General features: G+C 43.5%; 1 protein-coding gene across 3 annotated transcripts; it reads left to right on the top strand.

Moving 5' to 3' along the window:
- The first annotated feature begins 1,866 nt into the window (after window positions 1-1,866).
- On the top strand, window positions 1,867-16,948 carry LOC115659507 (caspase-8-like). 3 transcript variants are annotated; one of them, XM_030579731.1, is made up of 9 exons: window positions 1,867-2,593; window positions 6,072-6,410; window positions 7,099-7,204; window positions 8,631-8,769; window positions 10,703-10,762; window positions 11,312-11,403; window positions 12,160-12,271; window positions 14,694-15,183; window positions 16,107-16,948. In XM_030579731.1, exons 2-9 carry the CDS (start codon window positions 6,100-6,102, stop codon window positions 16,246-16,248), a joined length of 1,452 nt encoding a protein of 483 aa, XP_030435591.1. In that variant the 5' UTR covers window positions 1,867-2,593; window positions 6,072-6,099; the 3' UTR covers window positions 16,249-16,948. The 3 variants fall into 3 exon arrangements, with proteins under 3 accessions (XP_030435591.1, XP_030435589.1, XP_030435590.1); XM_030579729.1 differs by lacking the exon at window positions 1,867-2,593 and having other exon boundaries at window positions 5,498-6,410; XM_030579730.1 differs by lacking the exons at window positions 1,867-2,593; window positions 10,703-10,762 and having other exon boundaries at window positions 5,498-6,410.
- Window positions 16,949-18,646: the final 1,698 nt, after the last annotated feature.

Here is an 18,646-nt window from a genome sequence, read left to right as displayed (position 1 = left end):
TGTGTTAGAATTGTTAAAATAGGTATTATTAGATTTATAGAGATGTGTTTGGACTTCATGAAATGCTTGTGAGTTGCTGCATTGCATCAATTTCCCATGTTATAGGAAGTGTTCACGCTGTAACTATAAAAGGGTTTGCTATGAAACTGGAAACCCCGCCAGTCAGGAGAGAACCATTGCCAAGTGTGAAATACTGCCACGAGATTTGTCATCTCCTGACCAACAGAAGAAGACCAAAAGACACCAGACAAACCATTGTGGAACATCAGTGGACAAAAGACTTTGCTGATTGTTTCCCCCACACCCATGAAGATTGGACATGCACCAACGCTGGTATTGAGACAGTATTCCTGTACTAATGGTGAAATCCACATCTGCCTACAATTAGAGATGGCATCATATGATAAATTAAAACAATAACTTTGAGTGATCATTTGGAAATTACAAAGATATGTAAGAGAACTGCTTGGTAATCAAAAGCAACTCATATGCTAAGGAAAATTAAAACTAGTGTCGCTCTCTAAAATGGAGAGGATCTTGGAGATCTTTTCTCTTCATGTATTCATTCTCTCTTTTCGTTGAAACCTCCATCTCTTCTCTGCCTAATTTTGGAGGTGAGTGTCCTAACCTAACCAGCAGCAAAGAATCCTGTGGCACCTTATACCCACTTCTTCAGATGCATGTCAGTATTCACCCACGAAAGCTCATGCTCCAAAACGTCTGTTAGTCTATAAGGTGCCGCAGGATTCTTTGCTGCTTTTACAGATCCAGACTAACACGGCTACCCCTCTGATACCTAACCTAACCACTGAACGCTTGGCTATTTTGGCACTGTGTCTGCCTTGCTGGTGTTTTTCATGAAAATTTTGGAAAGGTCTCAATTTTGTTGTTCAGCATTGGACCAGAAACGGATTTTGCAACCTGTAAATATATTGCAAAACAGAATTATTATTTTTTGGCCAGTGGTAATTGCCAATTCATTACAATATATATTTCTGAAACACCATTCAAGAGAACATTTAGACTTTACAGTTCCATGTGTTCACTGAGTGCTGGTTGTGTATTTGGTGGTGGTACCTGTCTCTCTCTTTTTTCTTTTATATAAATAAAATAAATTTCCATAAAAAATAATATTGCACGTTAAAAATGATCCAACTGCAAAGAAAAGATGGACACTGTAGTAAGATAGATGGGACTGAAGCCTGGGTGGGCAAACTATGGCCTATGGGCTGGATCCGGCCCACCATTTGTTTTAATCAGGGCTTCAAGCTCCCACTGGGGAGTGGGGTCTGAGGCTTACCCTGCTCCGGTGCTCCAGCCAGGGAGCAGGGTAGGAGGCCACTCCACATGGCTCCTGGAAGAAGCAGCCTGTCCCCCTCCAGCTCCTACTAGTAGGGGCAGTCAGGGGGCTCTGCTCTGCATGCTGCCCTGCCCCAAGTGCCACCCCCACAGGTCCTATTGGCTAGGAACCGCAGCCAATGAGAACTGCACGGGCGGTGCCTGCGGATGGGGCAGCGTGCAGAGCCACGTGGCTGTACCTCCACATAGGAGCCGGAAAAAGTACATGCTGTTGCTTCCGGGAGCTGCTTAAGGTAAGCGCTGGCCAGAGCCTGCATCCCTGAGCCTCCCTCCACACCCCAACTCCCTGCCCCAGCCCTGATCCCCGTTTCTGCCCTCCGAATCCCTTGATACCAGCCCGGCGCATCCTCCTGCACTCCAAACTCCTCATTCCCAGCCCCACCCCAGAACCTGCACCCCCAGCCAGAGTCCTCATCCCCCCCTCACTCCACTCCCCCGCCCCATCCTGGAGCCCCCTCCCACACTCTGAACTCCTCATTTCTGGACCCATCCCGGAGCCTGCAGCCCCATCCCATAGCCCACACCCGCAACCAGAGCCTTCACTCGCTCCCGCACCCCAATCCCAATTTTGTGAACATTCATGACCCGTCATACAGTTTCTATATATATTAACTTAAGTTAACAAACACAATTGTGAATGCTAATCCATACACTCCTCAAACCTTTGCAGTCTACCTTAAAATGGGTCCTCAAGTCAGCCACAAATGTTTGTGTCATGGAACTATTGCAGAGTGTCTGGATTAGTTTGCCCACCCCTGGACTGAAGGATCCAATGGCAAACCAGGGAAGTGGGACAGAGACAAACTATATAGTGGAAAAGCATTTTGAAGCAAGCCTGTTTTTTTCCTGACTCTTTAATTCTTCATTTAGAGGAAACAACTCAAGTCTTCATTCATATTAGGAGGTCTCCTGATTATGCTACCTGCTGTGCTCCAACTCCCCTGTTTTTCACCAGTTATTTGTTTTATTTTTACAAGCTCTGTTTTCGTATCTGCAATATCTGATTAACTGAAATTGTAATGATGATAAGTTCTGGAAGTGAACAGCTCTATTGTCATTGTATTGATATCACAATTTTCATTCTGTTGTCATTTAACTTAACTTACTATTGTAAGTCACATGACAATACACTCAGTCTCGAGACCAGTCCTTTCCTGTTGCATGACTTCCTGTTGGGACTGAGAAGGAACAAGATCCAGAGGCATTTCATTCACTGAGCTGCCTGACTCCAAAAGTAAGTGAAATCCACATCCTTAAGTTCAATATCATTTTATGTTTGAAGGAAACTGAGTTTTGCTAGGAAGTTTCATCCACTGATCTGCCTGACCCCAAAAGTAAGTGAAATCGACATCCTTAACTTCAATCTCATTTTATGTTTGAAAGCAACTGAATTTTGCTAGGAACAAGATCCAGAGGCATTTCATCCACTGATCTGCCTGACCCCAAAAGTAAGTGAAATTAACATCCTTAACTTCAATATCATTTTATGCTTGAAGGCAACCGAGTTTTGCTAGACCAATATCTCTTTCTAGTTTTTCTCTTTCCCTGTTTTGGATTATAATCTAATGCAAGAAGACAATGGAGTTAGAATTTTTAGTACACTATCCGCACAGGCAGGCATATACACATGCAGATACACTGTCTATTCTGTATACATAATAAACTATACCGTTTAAAGTTTATAGAAAGTTTGAAAGTGAAAGTGAAATTAACTTAATTCCCTTTACCTAAAGATCATTTTTATGGCTATAAATTGCTTATACCTTAATCTAGGGGTATGCATGTGTGTCAGAGGAGACCTGTTCCCCCAATCCTATATTGACAATTAGCTATCAGGTGTGTATTCTTTTTTTTCCAAAGAAGTAGCAAATAAGATCAAGCAGCTGAAAGCACCAACTCCTGTCTGAATGACTCATGTGCCTAGTCTCATTAGTTTTCATATGGCCCAGAGGTGCAGATTCTCATCTGTTTCAAAACTAGTTTTGCATACATTTAAAAGAGAAATGAGGGTTGGGGAGCAGAGCTTTAGATAGTGTGCTCTGTAGGACAGGGACTGAGTTTTACTGGTTTTTTCTAGACAAGAGTTTAAGGTCCTACTGTATAGTAATCAGTTAACTGATTGTCAATTAACTCAAGTTAACAAACACAATTGTGAATGCTAATCCATACACTCCTCAAATCTTTGCAGTCTACCTTAAAATGGGTCCTCAAGTCAGCCACAAACATTTGTGTCATGGAACTATTGCAGAGTGTCTGGATTAGCATTTACAATTATATTAATTAACTCAAGTTAATTTGGCAATCAGTCAACTCTTTACCTGAGAACCACAAACCTGGTCTACGCAAAGCTGCCCTGTGTTCAAAGAGAGCCAACTGGAAGTGGGGAGCCCGACTCCATAGGGGGTTTTGGACACTGCTGCCATACACATAGATTACTGACTACTCTGACAGCGGGATGCTGGCTTGCTCTGGCAAAGGGTTGCCACACTAAATGTTCTCTCACAATTTCAGTCGCAGAATGGTGCCCAAATGAAAAAGACAGGAGGAGAGAGACCTTCCAGGCATACTAAGAGGGGGTCCCCCACAGGGCCCACTCAGAGAACTTCAGCCACCCGATAGATTCTTTCTCCCAAACCCTCACCCTCCTCTGATACCCCTGGACGTCCCTTCTGCCTGTGCTGTCACAGAGGGAGCACTCTCTGCAATGAGGCAGACAGTCTAGCAGCATATGCTGCTGTTCCCACAGTATGGACTAAGGACTCTTGGAGCCTCATGCTCCATATTCCCAAATTCCGAGGCCTGTTCTAAATTCAGTACAGTAGAACCTCAAAGTTATGAACAGCTCAGGAGTGGAGGTGGTTTATAACTCTGAAATGTTTGTAACTCTGAACAAGACGTTATGGTTGTTTTTTCAAATGTTTACAACTGAACATTGACTTAAAACAGCTTTGAAACTTTACTATGCAGAAGAAAAATGCTGCGTTCCTTTTATTTTTTTAGTAGTTTCCATTTAAGACAATACCGAACTGTATTTGCTCCCTCCCGCCCGCTGCTGATTGTGTACTTCCAGTTCCAAATGAAGTATGTGGTTGACTGGTCAGTTTGCAATTCTGAGGTTCTACTGAACTTGTGTCCTGCCCTAACTGTAATCCATGACTGAGAATTCAAAGGTCACTGGGGGCTTTAGGTGCACACAGGGCGGGTGCAAGGATATTTCGCGCCCTAGGCGAAACTTCCACCTTGCGCCCCCACCTCCCCGAGCCCTGTGGCAGCTGTCCGCCCTAAGGCACCCCCCCACGGCAGCTCCCCCCCTGTCCTGAGGCCCCCCCCATGGGGAGCTGTGCAGCAGCTTCCAACCCCAGCTCACCTCTGCTCCCCCTCCTCCCCAAGCACGCGTCACCGCTCCACTCTCCCATCTCCCAGGCTTGTGGTGCCAATCAGCTGTTTGGCACCGTAAGCCTGGGAGGGAGAGAAGCAGAGCGGGGCAGCTTAGGGGAGGTGGCGAAGCAGAGGTCAGCTGGGGCGGAGAGCAGTTCCTCTGTGTGCTGCCCCCCCCTTACTTGCTGCAGGCGGCCCTCCCCGCACCCCAGCTCTCTTCACCTAAATGCCAATGACGACTGGGGTGGTCAAAGATCCGGCCGCCGCGGTTGCCACCAAAGGACCTGAAATGCCTTCCCCCAAATGCTAGTGCCCTAGGCGACCACCTAGGTCACCTAATGGGTTGCACTGGCCCTGGGTGCAGAGTGAAATGGGAAATGTGTGGCTCTAGCCTTTACTTGAGCTTTGGAAATTATCAGTATGCTCTTTATCTGATCTGTATCTTGCAAATGTGCAGTGTGATAGTAAATAGCTTAGCTTGTAAGTGAGCTGTAGTTTGCAAGTGCTGGAGACAATGAGTATAAAGTGAATTATCTTTCCTATCTAAATTGGAGTGGCCTGGTTGCATGGACCTGCAGGGGCCAGAAAAAAAATGTTTATAGAAGCAATAGTAGCTTAGGGAAGCTTTTACTACAATTGAGACATACATCTGTGATGACAGGTTTCAGAGTAGCAGCCGTGTTAGTCTGTATCCCCAAAAACAACAGGAGTACTTGTGGCACCTTAGAGACTAACAAATTTATTTGAGCATAAGCTTTTGTGGGCTACAGCCCACTTCATCGGATGCATAGAATGGAACGTATAGTAAGGAGATATACATACATACAGGACATGAACATGGTCCATGATTTCATGTTCTGTGGGTCTCATTTATTGCTCACTTCGTTGATTTTAGATCTAGGGGAAATGGGTGTCAGATATATGGCTCTTGCTTCTGGGTAGCACTGAATCTTTAGAAAAAGAATAATGCTGACTTTCAAAAGCACAACAGGCAGGATCTAGGAAAGAAAAAAGGAAGCACTTACATGCAGCTGGATTGATTCTGCTGCCAGCAAACCCCAAACATTCCCCCAGGGAAAGGAGGAGGATCTTGTTTCCATGACATTTTCTCTTGCTTTTGCTTCTGTTCCCAAGTGCAAATTCCTAAAGCTGATGAATTGAAAGGGGACAAAAGAGACCTAACATCAAAACTATGACAGGGGGACATCAGATATGTATTTTGTAGCATGTATCCATTTATTAGGGAACAGTCCACGTGACGTGACTCCTTTTGTAATTGTGTTGACCTCGCTCATCAGTCATATCATTCCATCATCCTCTCACTTTGTGTTTAGATCTGATTCCTCATCTCTCAGCCATAAAATGAGCGCAGATATATACAAGCTTCTCTTCTTCATCAGTGAGGAACTGGACTCGGAAACCCTGACGGCTCTGAAGTTTCTGAGTCTGGAGCACATCCCACTGAAGAATCAGGAAGACATTCAGGATCCCAAGGATTTCTTCCAAAAGCTCCAGAACTTGAGACTGATAGAGGAAGATGATCTGTCCTTCTTAAAGGAGCTACTGTTTAGAGTAAACCGCATAGACCTCCTGACTGGTAAACTGAGCTCCAGCAGAGACGAAATGGAGAGGGAGCTTCAAATCCCAAACAAGGCAAAAGTTTCACCATATAGGTATGGAGTATGATAATAAGGACCTTTTGGAGCCTCTTGGGCTTAAAAGGCCCAGGTAGAGATGTTCTGTTATGTCCAGCTTCATTCTTGTTTCCTACCTGAATTGTCTTCCATTTTATCTCCCACACAAATCCAGGGAGAATTTTATTCTTCTCAGTCTGGCTCTGTGCATCTTGCACACTTCAGGACAGGTATTTAGCTCTAGGCTCTAATGCTATTGATTATGTCCTTGGTACTATTCCAACAGAAGTGACATCTACATTTTTCAGGTTTCAGGTATCAAGAAAGTTTTTTTTCCTGGAAATTATCTCACAATCATAGTATTTATTGTAACTAGAGAGGGGTCAAGCAGACTTTGGGTTGGATTTGTTCCTCTCAAATCCAGACAGAGCCCGAGTCTTACCTAGGTTACTTGCAACCTGATGTGTGCTATGTACTGTCTCGTTCCTGGAAGCATTGCCACTGAGTGCTTCTGAGAACAAGTATTTTCACTTTGGACTGCACTGACTTTCTGATACCGTGATGTTGTTCTCAGCCTTGGCTTTCAAGGATGTTGTACATAGCAGTGTTAAGGATGAAGCAAACTCCTTTACTCTGGACCAGCCCGTCAGGCATATGGGGCATACCTGATAGCATTCAGGTAATCTTCATTTTGGCTAATTTGCTTCCTTTCTTCCCTTATTGTCAGGCAACTACTTTACAGAATCTCTGAAGAAATAACTAGTGAAGAAGTTGCCAGTGTAAGATTCCTGCTGCAAAAGGAGCTACCGAAGAAGAAGCTTCAGGACAATGCTGTAAGAGCACTTAATTGTGGTGGCTTTTTGTGCAAAGTTGGTTCTGAGTCTCTGGCTATGGCTATGCTACACCTTAAATTGACATAAGTTATATTGCTCAATGGTGTGGTTAGCCACCCCCCTGAGCGACATAACTTATGCCAACTTAGTGCTGAGCAGACTGGTGCATAAGTCGATGGGAGAGCTATCGCCAGCAGGGACTGGAGTAGCTAAGCCAATGGGAGCTCTCTCCCGTCAGCTTAGAGCGGCTACCCAGAGAGCTTACAGTTCAGCTGCACCACTGTAAAGTCTGTAGTAGCCATAGTCTAACTCTTTCCTCGAAGGAGGTAGAGAAAACAGGTGCATGTAAATCCCAGCCTGCAGTGGGGATGGCTCATGATAAGTGGAAGAGCTGTGAGATGGTCTCCATTAGAAAATGGGTCTTTCTTTCTCCCTTCTGTCTTAGTCTCCTTTCCCCACCGTTTCATCAGTCTTTCCCACATTCTCATTGTCTTAGCCACACCATCCATCTCCCTGCCTCTGCCTCCCACAAATTCAGCACGCTCCTCTTCTCTACCCACTGCTTTCAGGGTATTGATATTTGGGTGGCACCCAAAGGAGGAGGATGTGGTCTGGAGAAAAAGCACAGGGTTTGGAAGTCAGACAATCCTAAATTGTAATCCTGGCTCTGCCAATGACTCGTGTGGTCCTGGGAAAGTCACTTAACCCTTCTGCCCCTTTCCTTATTTGTAACATTGGAATAATGATACTTACCTAGCTGCCTCCCAGGGTGTGGTGAAGGTTAAATAGACAAATAACTAGCTTTGAAGCACCCTTCCTGAGTTCATCATCCACAAGGCCTGCATTAAAAGTTTCCCTAAAAGCTCCACATCTGCTATGGTCCCTATGGGCAGATTATCTGATACAATTACAAATTTGGGGAGTAATTAGGAATAATTTATGTAATGGAAAACTTACAGCAGTGTAACTAAATTGTTTTTAAAAAATCCATATTAGTTACATATCTGGAATAGAGATGCACTTATCCAGGGTTATACCACACTTTTATTCTAGTTTCATTTAATTTGGTCAATTACTGGATTATGCAAAACCAGTTTAAGAATATCTATATTAGTGGTTTGCACTGCTTTAATAAAATCTGTTTTGTTACATATGCGCAGAAAAAACATATGCAGACCAGCCCTAAGATCCCCTATCTTAGCTTAATTTATTTTCCCATGAGGTGGCTAATTCACATCTCGACACCCGCTTCCACCTTCTAACTTGGTGTATTTCTCCACCTCTGCACTCTCCCAATTCTTTGTCTGTTTCTGTCTTCAGCCTGTCCTCTCCTCAGAGCAGGGAACCTGGCCTTCCTTTTGGATTGAAAAATGCCTAATATGTGGTGGTACCTGAAACTAATACATAATCATACTTTTTTAAACAGACAATATTGAAGCTCTTTATAGAAATGGAAAAAGCTGGGATAATGAATGAAACCAAACTGAAGGTGCTGAAGAGTATTTTACGGGACGTTAGACCTGACCTGGCACAAAAAATTAATACCTACGAAGTAGAAACACGAGGTAATGATTTTAAACTACCCATTTGAATATTCTTTTGACTGAGCCCCGAGGATCAAAGGAAGTGGTGATGAGGGAGACATTCAAAGTAGTCTGCCCCCTTAGGAACTATTGAAAAATTGTTCTCCATAGTATTATTTTTCTGTGCTTTGACCAGTCTAGTTTTAAATGTCTTTAAGACTGAGACCTGCACCGCTTCCCTTGGGAGACTAGTCTGTAGACTTACAGAGCTTGCTGTCAGTGAGTTGCAAGGCTTTATTTTCCATGAGCTAGTGCATAGGTTGGAAAGAAGATTCATGGAAAGGTTTTGAAAGGGAGATATTTTTACTCAAGTCAGTGCCAAATGCTTTAAAACAGAAACTGGGACGTTTCCAGCTCTTCCAGTTACTGTGTTCTTGATGAGCTTTTGGGTCTGAAGCAGTGACTTGTTCACCTGACAGGCTCAACGTTTAGGAAACAGTTATTGAGAGGCACCATCCAGCGGCCAGGGGAAAGTGAGAATACACAGAATCTTTCATAGCAGGTTCTCATTTGCATTTGGCTTAGTCGTGTGTTTCTCTGAGGCCCCCTGGATGGCTCTTAGAGCATTTGGACTCTTTCTCCCAGCTCCTCTAAGGATGTACTTGTGAAGTGTCGCCTGTTTGGTGAGTAGAGCAAATAGTGGCTCTGAGGCAGGTGGTGGCTGCGTCTAATCTTGACTATAAAAATTCTCCCACCAGCGATAGCAACAGTGGAAGCACTAGTGTCATCAGAGCACTGGTGCTTTACCACTACTTGTTGTCTAATGCCGCTCAGGTTAGGTGTAAACAGTACAGTAAACATCAGTGTCTACTACACAGTCGTGCTCCCCACTGCTACCTCTAGAGGCATTGCAACAGTGGGAGATTTCCAGGAATTTCTAGTGTAGACAAGGACTGTAGCCATGGGGGAAAATTCATCAATTCATTAATTCATCTCTTCAGGTTGAGCAGGAAGGGGACATATTTTTCAGTCCTGTTGCCACTACAAAAAAAAATACCTGTTCAGCACAGCCATGTTTAAACATGATTATGACTTATTTTTGCTGGTCTAGACAGTACAAAAATGTCATAACTAGGGATGTAAAAGTTTAAATGGCTAACTGATAAGCATCAGTCTCATTGGTTTTGGTTAATGATTAAATTCTGATGCTGGCTTTGCACCTGGGACGCGGGGCCGGGAGCGGGGACCCCTTGCACTCCTAGGTTCCCGCCTGTGTGAACTTCTTAACCGTTAACTGTTTAACTGATAGAATTTTAATAGGTTAAACTGTTACTATTTTAAACCCTATTTACATCTTCAGTCATAATAGTGATGGAGAATTATGTTTTGACCCTAGTAGGTGCCTGTGTTACAACCATTTTTCACAATCCTGTTTAAATATTGTTATTTCTGTAGTATAGACAAGACCTTTATTTCAGCCCAGGGCAACAGAAATGGTCAACCTGTCAATGGGCTAATCCATCACCAGGAGGGCATGAGGGGAACCCATTCCTGGAAGGGAAGAGAAGAGAATCACCAGTCACTAATGGGAAGAGGGATCTCCTCCAATATCTAAAAATAAAACCTCAAGGGAAGTCTTATTCAGTGGGACGTGACAAATATACCAAAGAAGCTGCAGAACTGGTACAGCCACAGGGTTTCTTTCCCATGTTGAAAACTGGTGTCAGTTGATCATGATCTAATGTATTGACAGTTTAGGTAACTTCACATAGAGAGCGAGGCTCACCAGAGTTGTGTGTATACTGGATGAGTTGCTTCATCTGCCCAGGCTGTTTGTCCTTTAAGACTTCAGGGTAGTTTCTGTTGAAGACTAGGCTTGTAACTAACCTGAGGCCTTGAGAGTCTTGCTGCACTGAGATCTGGGATAGCCTCGGTTGAATTTGTCCATCATTCTTCTTGTCTCTTCATGTTTCAGCCCCAGATGAACTGATCACGAGCTTGGAACCTCCTTTTCAGAGACTGACATTTAGTGAAGGTATTTTGTTACAGCTCCTTAAGTAGATTAATAAATTATAAGGCCAGAAGAGACCCTTGTGGTCTGATCTGGTCTACTGTATAACACAGGCCTTAAGACTTTCCCTGAATTAATTCCTGTATGAACTAGAGCATAGGTTCACTTGATTAAATGTAATGTAGCTAAGAGTCCAGTCACTGCACTAACCATGAAGATGTTTGTTGCCTGCATTGTTTCCCGCCTAGATTCTGAAGCCTGTACAGATTTCATGGTCAGTGCCATGGAGACTCATCCTCTTGATTCATATGGTTAAAAATAGAACTAATCATCGCTAACTAAATACACCTAAAATCAACCTGACATTAAGCGGTGGTAGGCCCATAGGTGCTAAGGTATAGACGTTATCTAAGTGGTAAACAATGAAAATGTGAGCAGTTTTCCATGTGTTAGGGGTTGGAAGTTGTCCGCACCCCACTCCCTCAGATCATTTGGATACCATTCTTTGTACTGAATTACGTTAAAGTTAAGACATCCCTTTTGACTCTAAATGTCCTTTTGTGCCCTTTGTAGGTCATATTCACCAGGAAGTTCCCTGCCCTAAAACATGTGCATTTGTGGGCCCAGGTGAATCGGGAGCAAAGGAAGCAGTGTCAGTGCCAAAGGTGAGAAATCCTGATGTTTACCTTGAACTGCTGCTCTGCTCCTGACCCTGATGGGCATAAATCCCATTTACAACCCCCCCTACAATTGTTGGTGAGGCCCTAGGGAGCCCTCATCCAGAATACAAGAGTAAGCCGCACCCTTTGCTGTGTTGCCTGAGGATCAACACCCCATTAGGGTTAGTGGCAGGAAACAGAGCAATGTCTGCCATTGGGGGAGTGGGGAGAGGGGAAGAGAACCACCAGGACACCCTGAAGCAAATGGAGAGTTTCCGGCAGTCATGGTTAAGCACATCCCTCCCTCCCTCGAATCATGCTTGATCAATGGATAAGAACCATTTAATCACACCAAGCAAAGGAGGGAGGGAGCAGGAATCTCAAAGGTAGCCCCCACCACGTGCTTTTGGGGGCGGGGGGCAGGGTGTTGGGCTGGGAACAAATACCTGCTCCCTTTTCCTCTACTCCAGAACACTAATCTCGCCTTAGGGGAGGGAGGGAGTGCTCAGGGGGGAGGAAATAGGGTTATTATTTCCCCACTCCCTTTCATCCCCCTGCAGGCGGAGGCTAGAACTGTGCCAGATTCACAGACTTCCCCTACACTGCGTCCCCAGCGCCCCAGCCTGTGGTATGTCTGCGAGGCTTAGATGAGGCAGGATAACAATCTGTGCTTAGTCCCATTTCTCTTTTGGGTACCTTAAAACCCACAGCTCTTTATGCTGCTTTTGCGATCTTGTCATTATGCTCTGTACATCTCTACAGCTCGAGAACCCATACATGATGGAGAATAATCCTCATGGCTATTGTGTGATACTGAACAACTCTGATTTTAAAAATCCTGATGAAATCAGGAAAGGCACAGACAAAGATGCTGGTAAGTATTTTGCTTGTTGAACTGCTGGGTTTTTTTTTCGAAGTTGGACTTTGTCTGAGGGAACAATTTAATCTACCCTCATTTGTGGAAGGGATAAGTTATGGTGTTGTCACTCTTTCCTTTCACAAGACCACTGTCACCAAGCGCCCTTCCCTCCACGGTTGGTCTGACAGACATGTTGGCCATTATGGTATCAGAAAAGCTACAGTCTCTTCACTGCCAAAAAGGGCGGTCTTATTACAGCTTGATAATTAACCCGTGTTAGTGCTCTCTCTATAAAAGCCTAATGGAGATACAAGTAGTTTTTACCTTGTAGTTGTTAGGTGAGGTCAACACTACACTGCTCACCTGTGGATGACCTCACCTGCCTACACTGCATAACAAGAGAGGATGTCTCTGCCAGGATTTTACAGCCTGAGAGCTAACTCAGATTAGTTATCTTGCTGTAAAAACACCCCTTTCAGTCTCCTTGTCAATTCCTCTACTAGAATTTGTCTGTTTATAGCTGACAGACTTCTTTTTACCTTCTTGGACAGAATATGCTAAAAATGTAGTTAAAGGAAGGAAAGTCTTTCTGTTCTGCATACAAGCTATTGTTTATATAGAGTGTGTATGTACGTGTGTGCCTTTTCTGCTGCGGCGTCTTTCTGCTTGATGACTTCTCTTCTCTTCTCTCTCTCTTTTTTTTGGTAATAGTTGTGTTCTTAGAACTGCCAGAAAGTCCTTAAGCTCTCAATTCTGGCCATGTCTACATCTAAAATTTTGCAGCGCTGGTAGTTACAGCTGTATTAGTACAGCTGTACAGGGCCAGCGCTGCAGAGTGGCCACACTTACAGCAACCAGCGCTGCAAGTGGTGTTAGATGTGGCCACACTGCAGCGCTGTTGGGCGGCTTCAAGGGGGGCTCCGGGAACGAGAGAGCAAACCGGGAAAGGAGACCAGCTTTGCCGCGGTTTGCTCTCGCGTTCCCCGAACCACCCTGCAAACCGCAGGGAAGGAGAACCGCTTGCTCGGCGGTTCGGGGAACGAGAGAGCAAACCGGGAAAGGAGACCAGCTTCCCCGCGGTTTGCTCTCGCGTTCCCGGAGCCACCCTGCAAACCGCAGGGAAGGAGAACCGCTTGCTCGGCGGTTCGGGGAACGAGAGAGCAAACCGGGAAAGGAGACCAGCTTCCCCGCGGTTTGCTCTCGCGTTCCCGGAGCCACCCTGCAAACCGCAGGGAAGGAGACCTGCTTGCTCGGGGTTCCGGGAACGAGAGAGCAAGCCGGGGAAGGAGACCTGCTTGATTACCAGAGGCTTCCTCCTTCCACGGAGGTCAAGAAAAGCGCTGGTAAGTGTTTACATTGGATTACCAGCGCTGGATCACCAGCGCTGGATCCTCTACACCCGAGACAAAACGGGAGCACGGCCAGCGCTGCAAACAGGGAGTTGCAGCGCTGGTGATGCCCTGCAGATGTGTACACCTTCAAAGTTGCAGCGCTGTAACTCCCTCACCAGCGCTGCAACTTTCTGATGTAGACAAGCCCTCTGTGTTCACTTAACCTACAGTCTGCAGCTGGAGGATATAAGGAGACCACACTGCCAGTTAGAAAGTGTTCTGATCCAGTAGATAGACACATCTGGTTACAGCAGTGCTCAAACAAATCCAACTATCTTATCATCTTGCCATTTGCCTCTAAGCCCTTCCTCCTGCAATAACTCCATGTCTATCTGCATCCACACATCCTTCCTTCTTAACGCTGCATCTTCAAAAAGCATATATGGCTGAATTTTAACTCTGACCCCTTTCCAGTTGCTCATTTCCCAGTCACCCTCTTTTCTCTAGAAGACTCTTCTCGCCCACTACAAAGCTAAGTCAGCAGGTACTGGGAAAGCTGTGTAGGTCCTTACCTTTGTTAAGAGCCACATTCTGCTGCTCTTGCTCTGCGCAGAGTAGTTAATGTCAACAGAACTATTTGCAGAATAAGGAATTACTCCTTGGAAGAGTGGCAGAATCCAGCCTTAAATAAGTACATCCTCCTCCTCTTGTTTTATCAAGAGCTATTCATAAGTATCTCAAATCTGTGCAGCATGAAGTTGGTGAAAGATGTTTAAACAAACTAAACTTCTTATGTATAATGATTAATTGCTATGGAAGTGAAACCTGCTCTTTTAGGGGAAGACAGCATGATGCTCAAGGCAAAGGCATCGTATCAGAAGTAAATGAATAGCTGTGTATTTCTTGCTAGGCCAGTATCATTTTGATCCAAGAGGAGTGACAGGGCGTGGAACAATAAGGTGGGCTTCTTCGTGGGACTGTAACACTTTCCAAACTGCCTGACAGTGTCTCTTGTTCTCCAGTGCAGTGCCTACAGTTTCATCTTCTTCCCTCTCCTCTGTTTATGTTAAATGAGTGCTGACTCTCCTTCTCACTTTCTCTCCCAGAGGCTCTGAAACGGGTTTTTGAGTGGCTTCAGTTTGAGACGATTGAGCACCGAAACCTAGAAGCAGAGGAAATCTGTAAGACAATCAAAAAGTATAGCAACATGGACCATAGCAACATGGACTGTTTCATTTGCTGCTTACTCTCACATGGTGAAAAAGGTAAAGTACGTGGGACAGATTGGAATTCTGCAGCCATCAAAGATCTGGTCTCCTGCTTCACTGGATCTCAGTGCCCCTCGCTCGCTGGCAAACCCAAGCTCTTCTTTATTCAAGCTTGCCAAGGTAAGACAGGGCAGAAAAGTATCCCAGTGAAAGAAGATTCTTCTCGACAGCTGGAGGCAGATGCTTTACCCTTGCCTTCCATTCCTGACTGGGCTGATATCCTCATTAGTATGGCTACAGTGGAAGACTTTGAGTGCTACAGATACATAGAGAGAGGCAGCGCGTTCATTCAGTGCCTCTGCAAGGAAATAGAGTCTTTCTGCCCACAGTAAGTACTACTCATATTCCCCATTTTAATAGCATGTAGAGGACTGATGAAGAGGTGGAACGCATTTCTCCCAGAAACACTTTCTTAAACTAGCAAACCCATTGACAATAGTACTTTCCACTTACTATATATAGCACTTTGCATCTTCAAAGCACTGCATGTTCATTAATTAGACCTCGCAACCCCTCTTTCACGTCGCTAAGTATGTATTGTTATTCCTATTCTACAAATAAGACTGACTTAAAGTGACTTGCCTGAGGTTACATGAATCAGCAGCATAGCCAGGATTATATCACTGGACCTCCAGGCACCCAGTCCCCAGCTCAATCCTCCACACTGTGCTCCCTCCCCAGATGTATCCTGTATAGTATTTTACAATATTAAATGACTAATGATTTTGTTCTTCCAATGGGAATTAATGGGAGTCAGTGGAAGTAGGCAAATCTTTTTGGTAAAGAACAATGGCAAGAACCTCTCTTCGCTAGGCTGATGGCCTATAAAAAAAGAATTGCTAGTGTTTTTTTGTTTAGAAATGAAGGGAAATGGTGTCTGGTGATAAGTCTTGTGTAGCATCATGAAGAGTTGGGTGAGGGAGTGGATGATGTGTTCATTTGTTTCTCCATATTATCTAAATGCTGTTCCTAACCAGTACCAAGAAGGAAGACAAATGTCACTTGGTAGAAAAACTTACACTGAGTGGCCTTTCTGCAATTCTTTTTTCTTCAGATATATGTGGAGTGTAATGATTACATAGTATTCAAACTGGGGGACTAGCCAGGAGTACGGGGAAGCCATTGTCCGTGTCCCAAGAGATCATGGTATCAAGCAAACATGGATAACTTCCCAGACCAGCCTCAAAGTCCTAGTTTGAAAGTACCACGTACTTCCATGTAACTCTTTTTTCTCCTTGTAATGTGTTTAAGGTGCGTGGATCTGCTGACCATCCTGACACAAGTCAACCAAAAAATGGGAGACAAAGATTTTAATGGGAAAAAGCAGATGCCAGAAATAAAATCAACCCTGCGGAAGCGACTGATCTTCCAGGTGCCAACGCTAGACAATTAACCAAAGCAATAAGAAGTCTGGGATACACTAAATTAGGAGCTACTTTTTGGGATGGATTCAACTTGCAGTTCCAAAAGACAAATGGACTGGATTTGTTCAGTTAGGTCCCAGTCCTGCAAGGTTCTGAGGGCCCTCAACTCTCAGATCTCCATCTCTGCAGTGGCTCAGCGTCCTGATTTCCAGATCTGCAGCTGTCCGAGTCACCAAATGGCCTGACGATGTGCGTGACTGACCTGCATCTGTCTACTTTAGTAGGAGATGAGAGTGCTCAGCACCTTCTAGCATTGACCCCTTTGTCATGATTTCAAATGAAGATGCACTCTGCAAAATCTTGATTCTCAAACAATGAGGAATTGTACAGTTTCCATTTGTCAATGTTATTCACAGATGATAAGGCCAAAAGGGACCATTCTGATCATCAGGGATCCTATTTTTCTGTGATAAGAAAATCCCCAAAATTCTCCAGTAAAAAGACACAAAAATCTGTATTTTTCCACAATTAAAATTAAAAGCTGAATTTTAGTTTCTCTAGCCACACTATGTATAGGTATCAGTTCAATGCAATGGTTTATTGATAGATTTACAATTTTTTAAGCAAGTTCAAAGCCTACCTGTGCCATTGGGGAGGAGGGGTAGCTCAGTGGTTTCAGTACTGGCCTACTAAACCCAGGGGTGTGAGTTCAATCCTTGAAGAGGCCACTTAGGGACCTGGGGCAAAAATCTGCCTGGGGATTGATCCTGCCTTGAGCAGGGGGTTGGACTAGATGACTTCCTGAGGTCCCTTCCAACCCTGACGCTCTATGATCAAACAATAAAATAAAATTAATAGAATTGCAATTTGTACTTTTTACCAATATCAAATATTTGTATGTCTGTATTATATATTTTCAGAAAATTGTGGAGGTTTTTTAATGCATAAACACTTGAATGACAGAGTCACAGTGAATTGTTTCTTTACTGTTGCTGGTCCTGCAAGTTCAGCCTTTTTTTCATTTCTTTTTGTTCAGTTTGTTTAACACTTTCCATGTGCTCTACAGCTGTCTGCCTTTGAATGTAATCTATAGCCTTGCTGCAATACAGAACAGGACATTACCATCAACGTGAAATTTTTCCTTGCCAAACTCAGTGACACAATCTTTAGGGATGGTTTTAAAAGTTTTTGGCCTCTTTTCATAACTTTAATTACTCACGTCTGGAGGCTGAAGTGAAATTTGAGATGCATTAAAACGCAAACCCCTATATGCTGTTGAGTAACCTCCATACACTGGAAGCAGTTTATTGGAGTATGTTTAGCTATGTAAATTTAAAACGCATTCAAAAATCAACCACAAGAGGGGGAGATTGTATGCATTGAATAAGTGACACCGGTACTTTCAGTAAAATTTAGTTAATAGTTAATATATGTTTTTATTTTTCCACAAAATGTAAAAACTGTTTTTTTACAGGAAATCTCTAAATTCCATGTTTTTCCATGGCATATGGATTTCTAGGATCCCTGGTGATCATCTAGTCTGACCTCCTATACTGGAGAAGTAGGACTTTCCTTAATTAATTCCTGTTTCAACTACAGCATAACTTCTAGAAAAACATCCTATCTTGGTTTAGCAAAATCCATCTTTGCTATCTCAACCCATGCCCTTCCTGACCCCCCCTCACCTCCAGGAAACCTTCCTTGATTTGCATTCTGGATTCACAGATCTGATCCTGGGAAGATTCCACATGGTTCAGACACAGTTTCCATTACCTGCATGGACAGAGAAAATTGAGCTATAAATTACCGAGGGGATCAGGTCTATCGCATGGTTCTCAGGAAAAAAAAAGTCCCTTTATACAGTGACCATTTAATTAAATCCACAAGCAGGAAACCACCATTTAAATCATGTTTTGCATTTGTACTTTTTAGTAGTTTACTTAAGGAAATGTTGATTTCTCATTAGCTGGTAACCAAAGCCTGTTGACTTGCAACTAAATATAGCTTTTACACAAAATTTGGTGGTGATTTTTGCTAACTGGGAGGATACACTATATCTGTACATATTTATTTAAGCAACAATATAGCTTAACATATTTATTCAGCTTCTTTGTTTTGACATTTTTTTTGTTAGAAAATGGTGAATGAGGCATTTCGTTTTTAGTAGATGATTAATTTTTTTATTTGTGACCTTTTTCATACTCTATTTGAGTGGAAATTCAAATTAAATTAAAATTCAGAAAAATAGATTTTTATTGTTTTTATTAAATAAAATTACCTTAAAAGTGCTGGATACATAAGAAAAAAGTTTATCAAACCATTAAAACTAACCAATTTATTAAACAAAGGCAGTATTATCTGTGGTTAATGAATTTAACTGATTTGTTTCTGGTTACCCTGTCCTTCAGGATTTTAGAACTAGTAGAT

Source organism: Gopherus evgoodei, chromosome 11, assembly GCF_007399415.2.
Source record: "Gopherus evgoodei ecotype Sinaloan lineage chromosome 11, rGopEvg1_v1.p, whole genome shotgun sequence".
Classification (NCBI taxonomy): Eukaryota; Metazoa; Chordata; order Testudines; family Testudinidae; genus Gopherus; species Gopherus evgoodei.
Note: the sequence above shows the minus strand (reverse complement) of the source record. Positions and strands in the feature narration are given on the sequence as shown.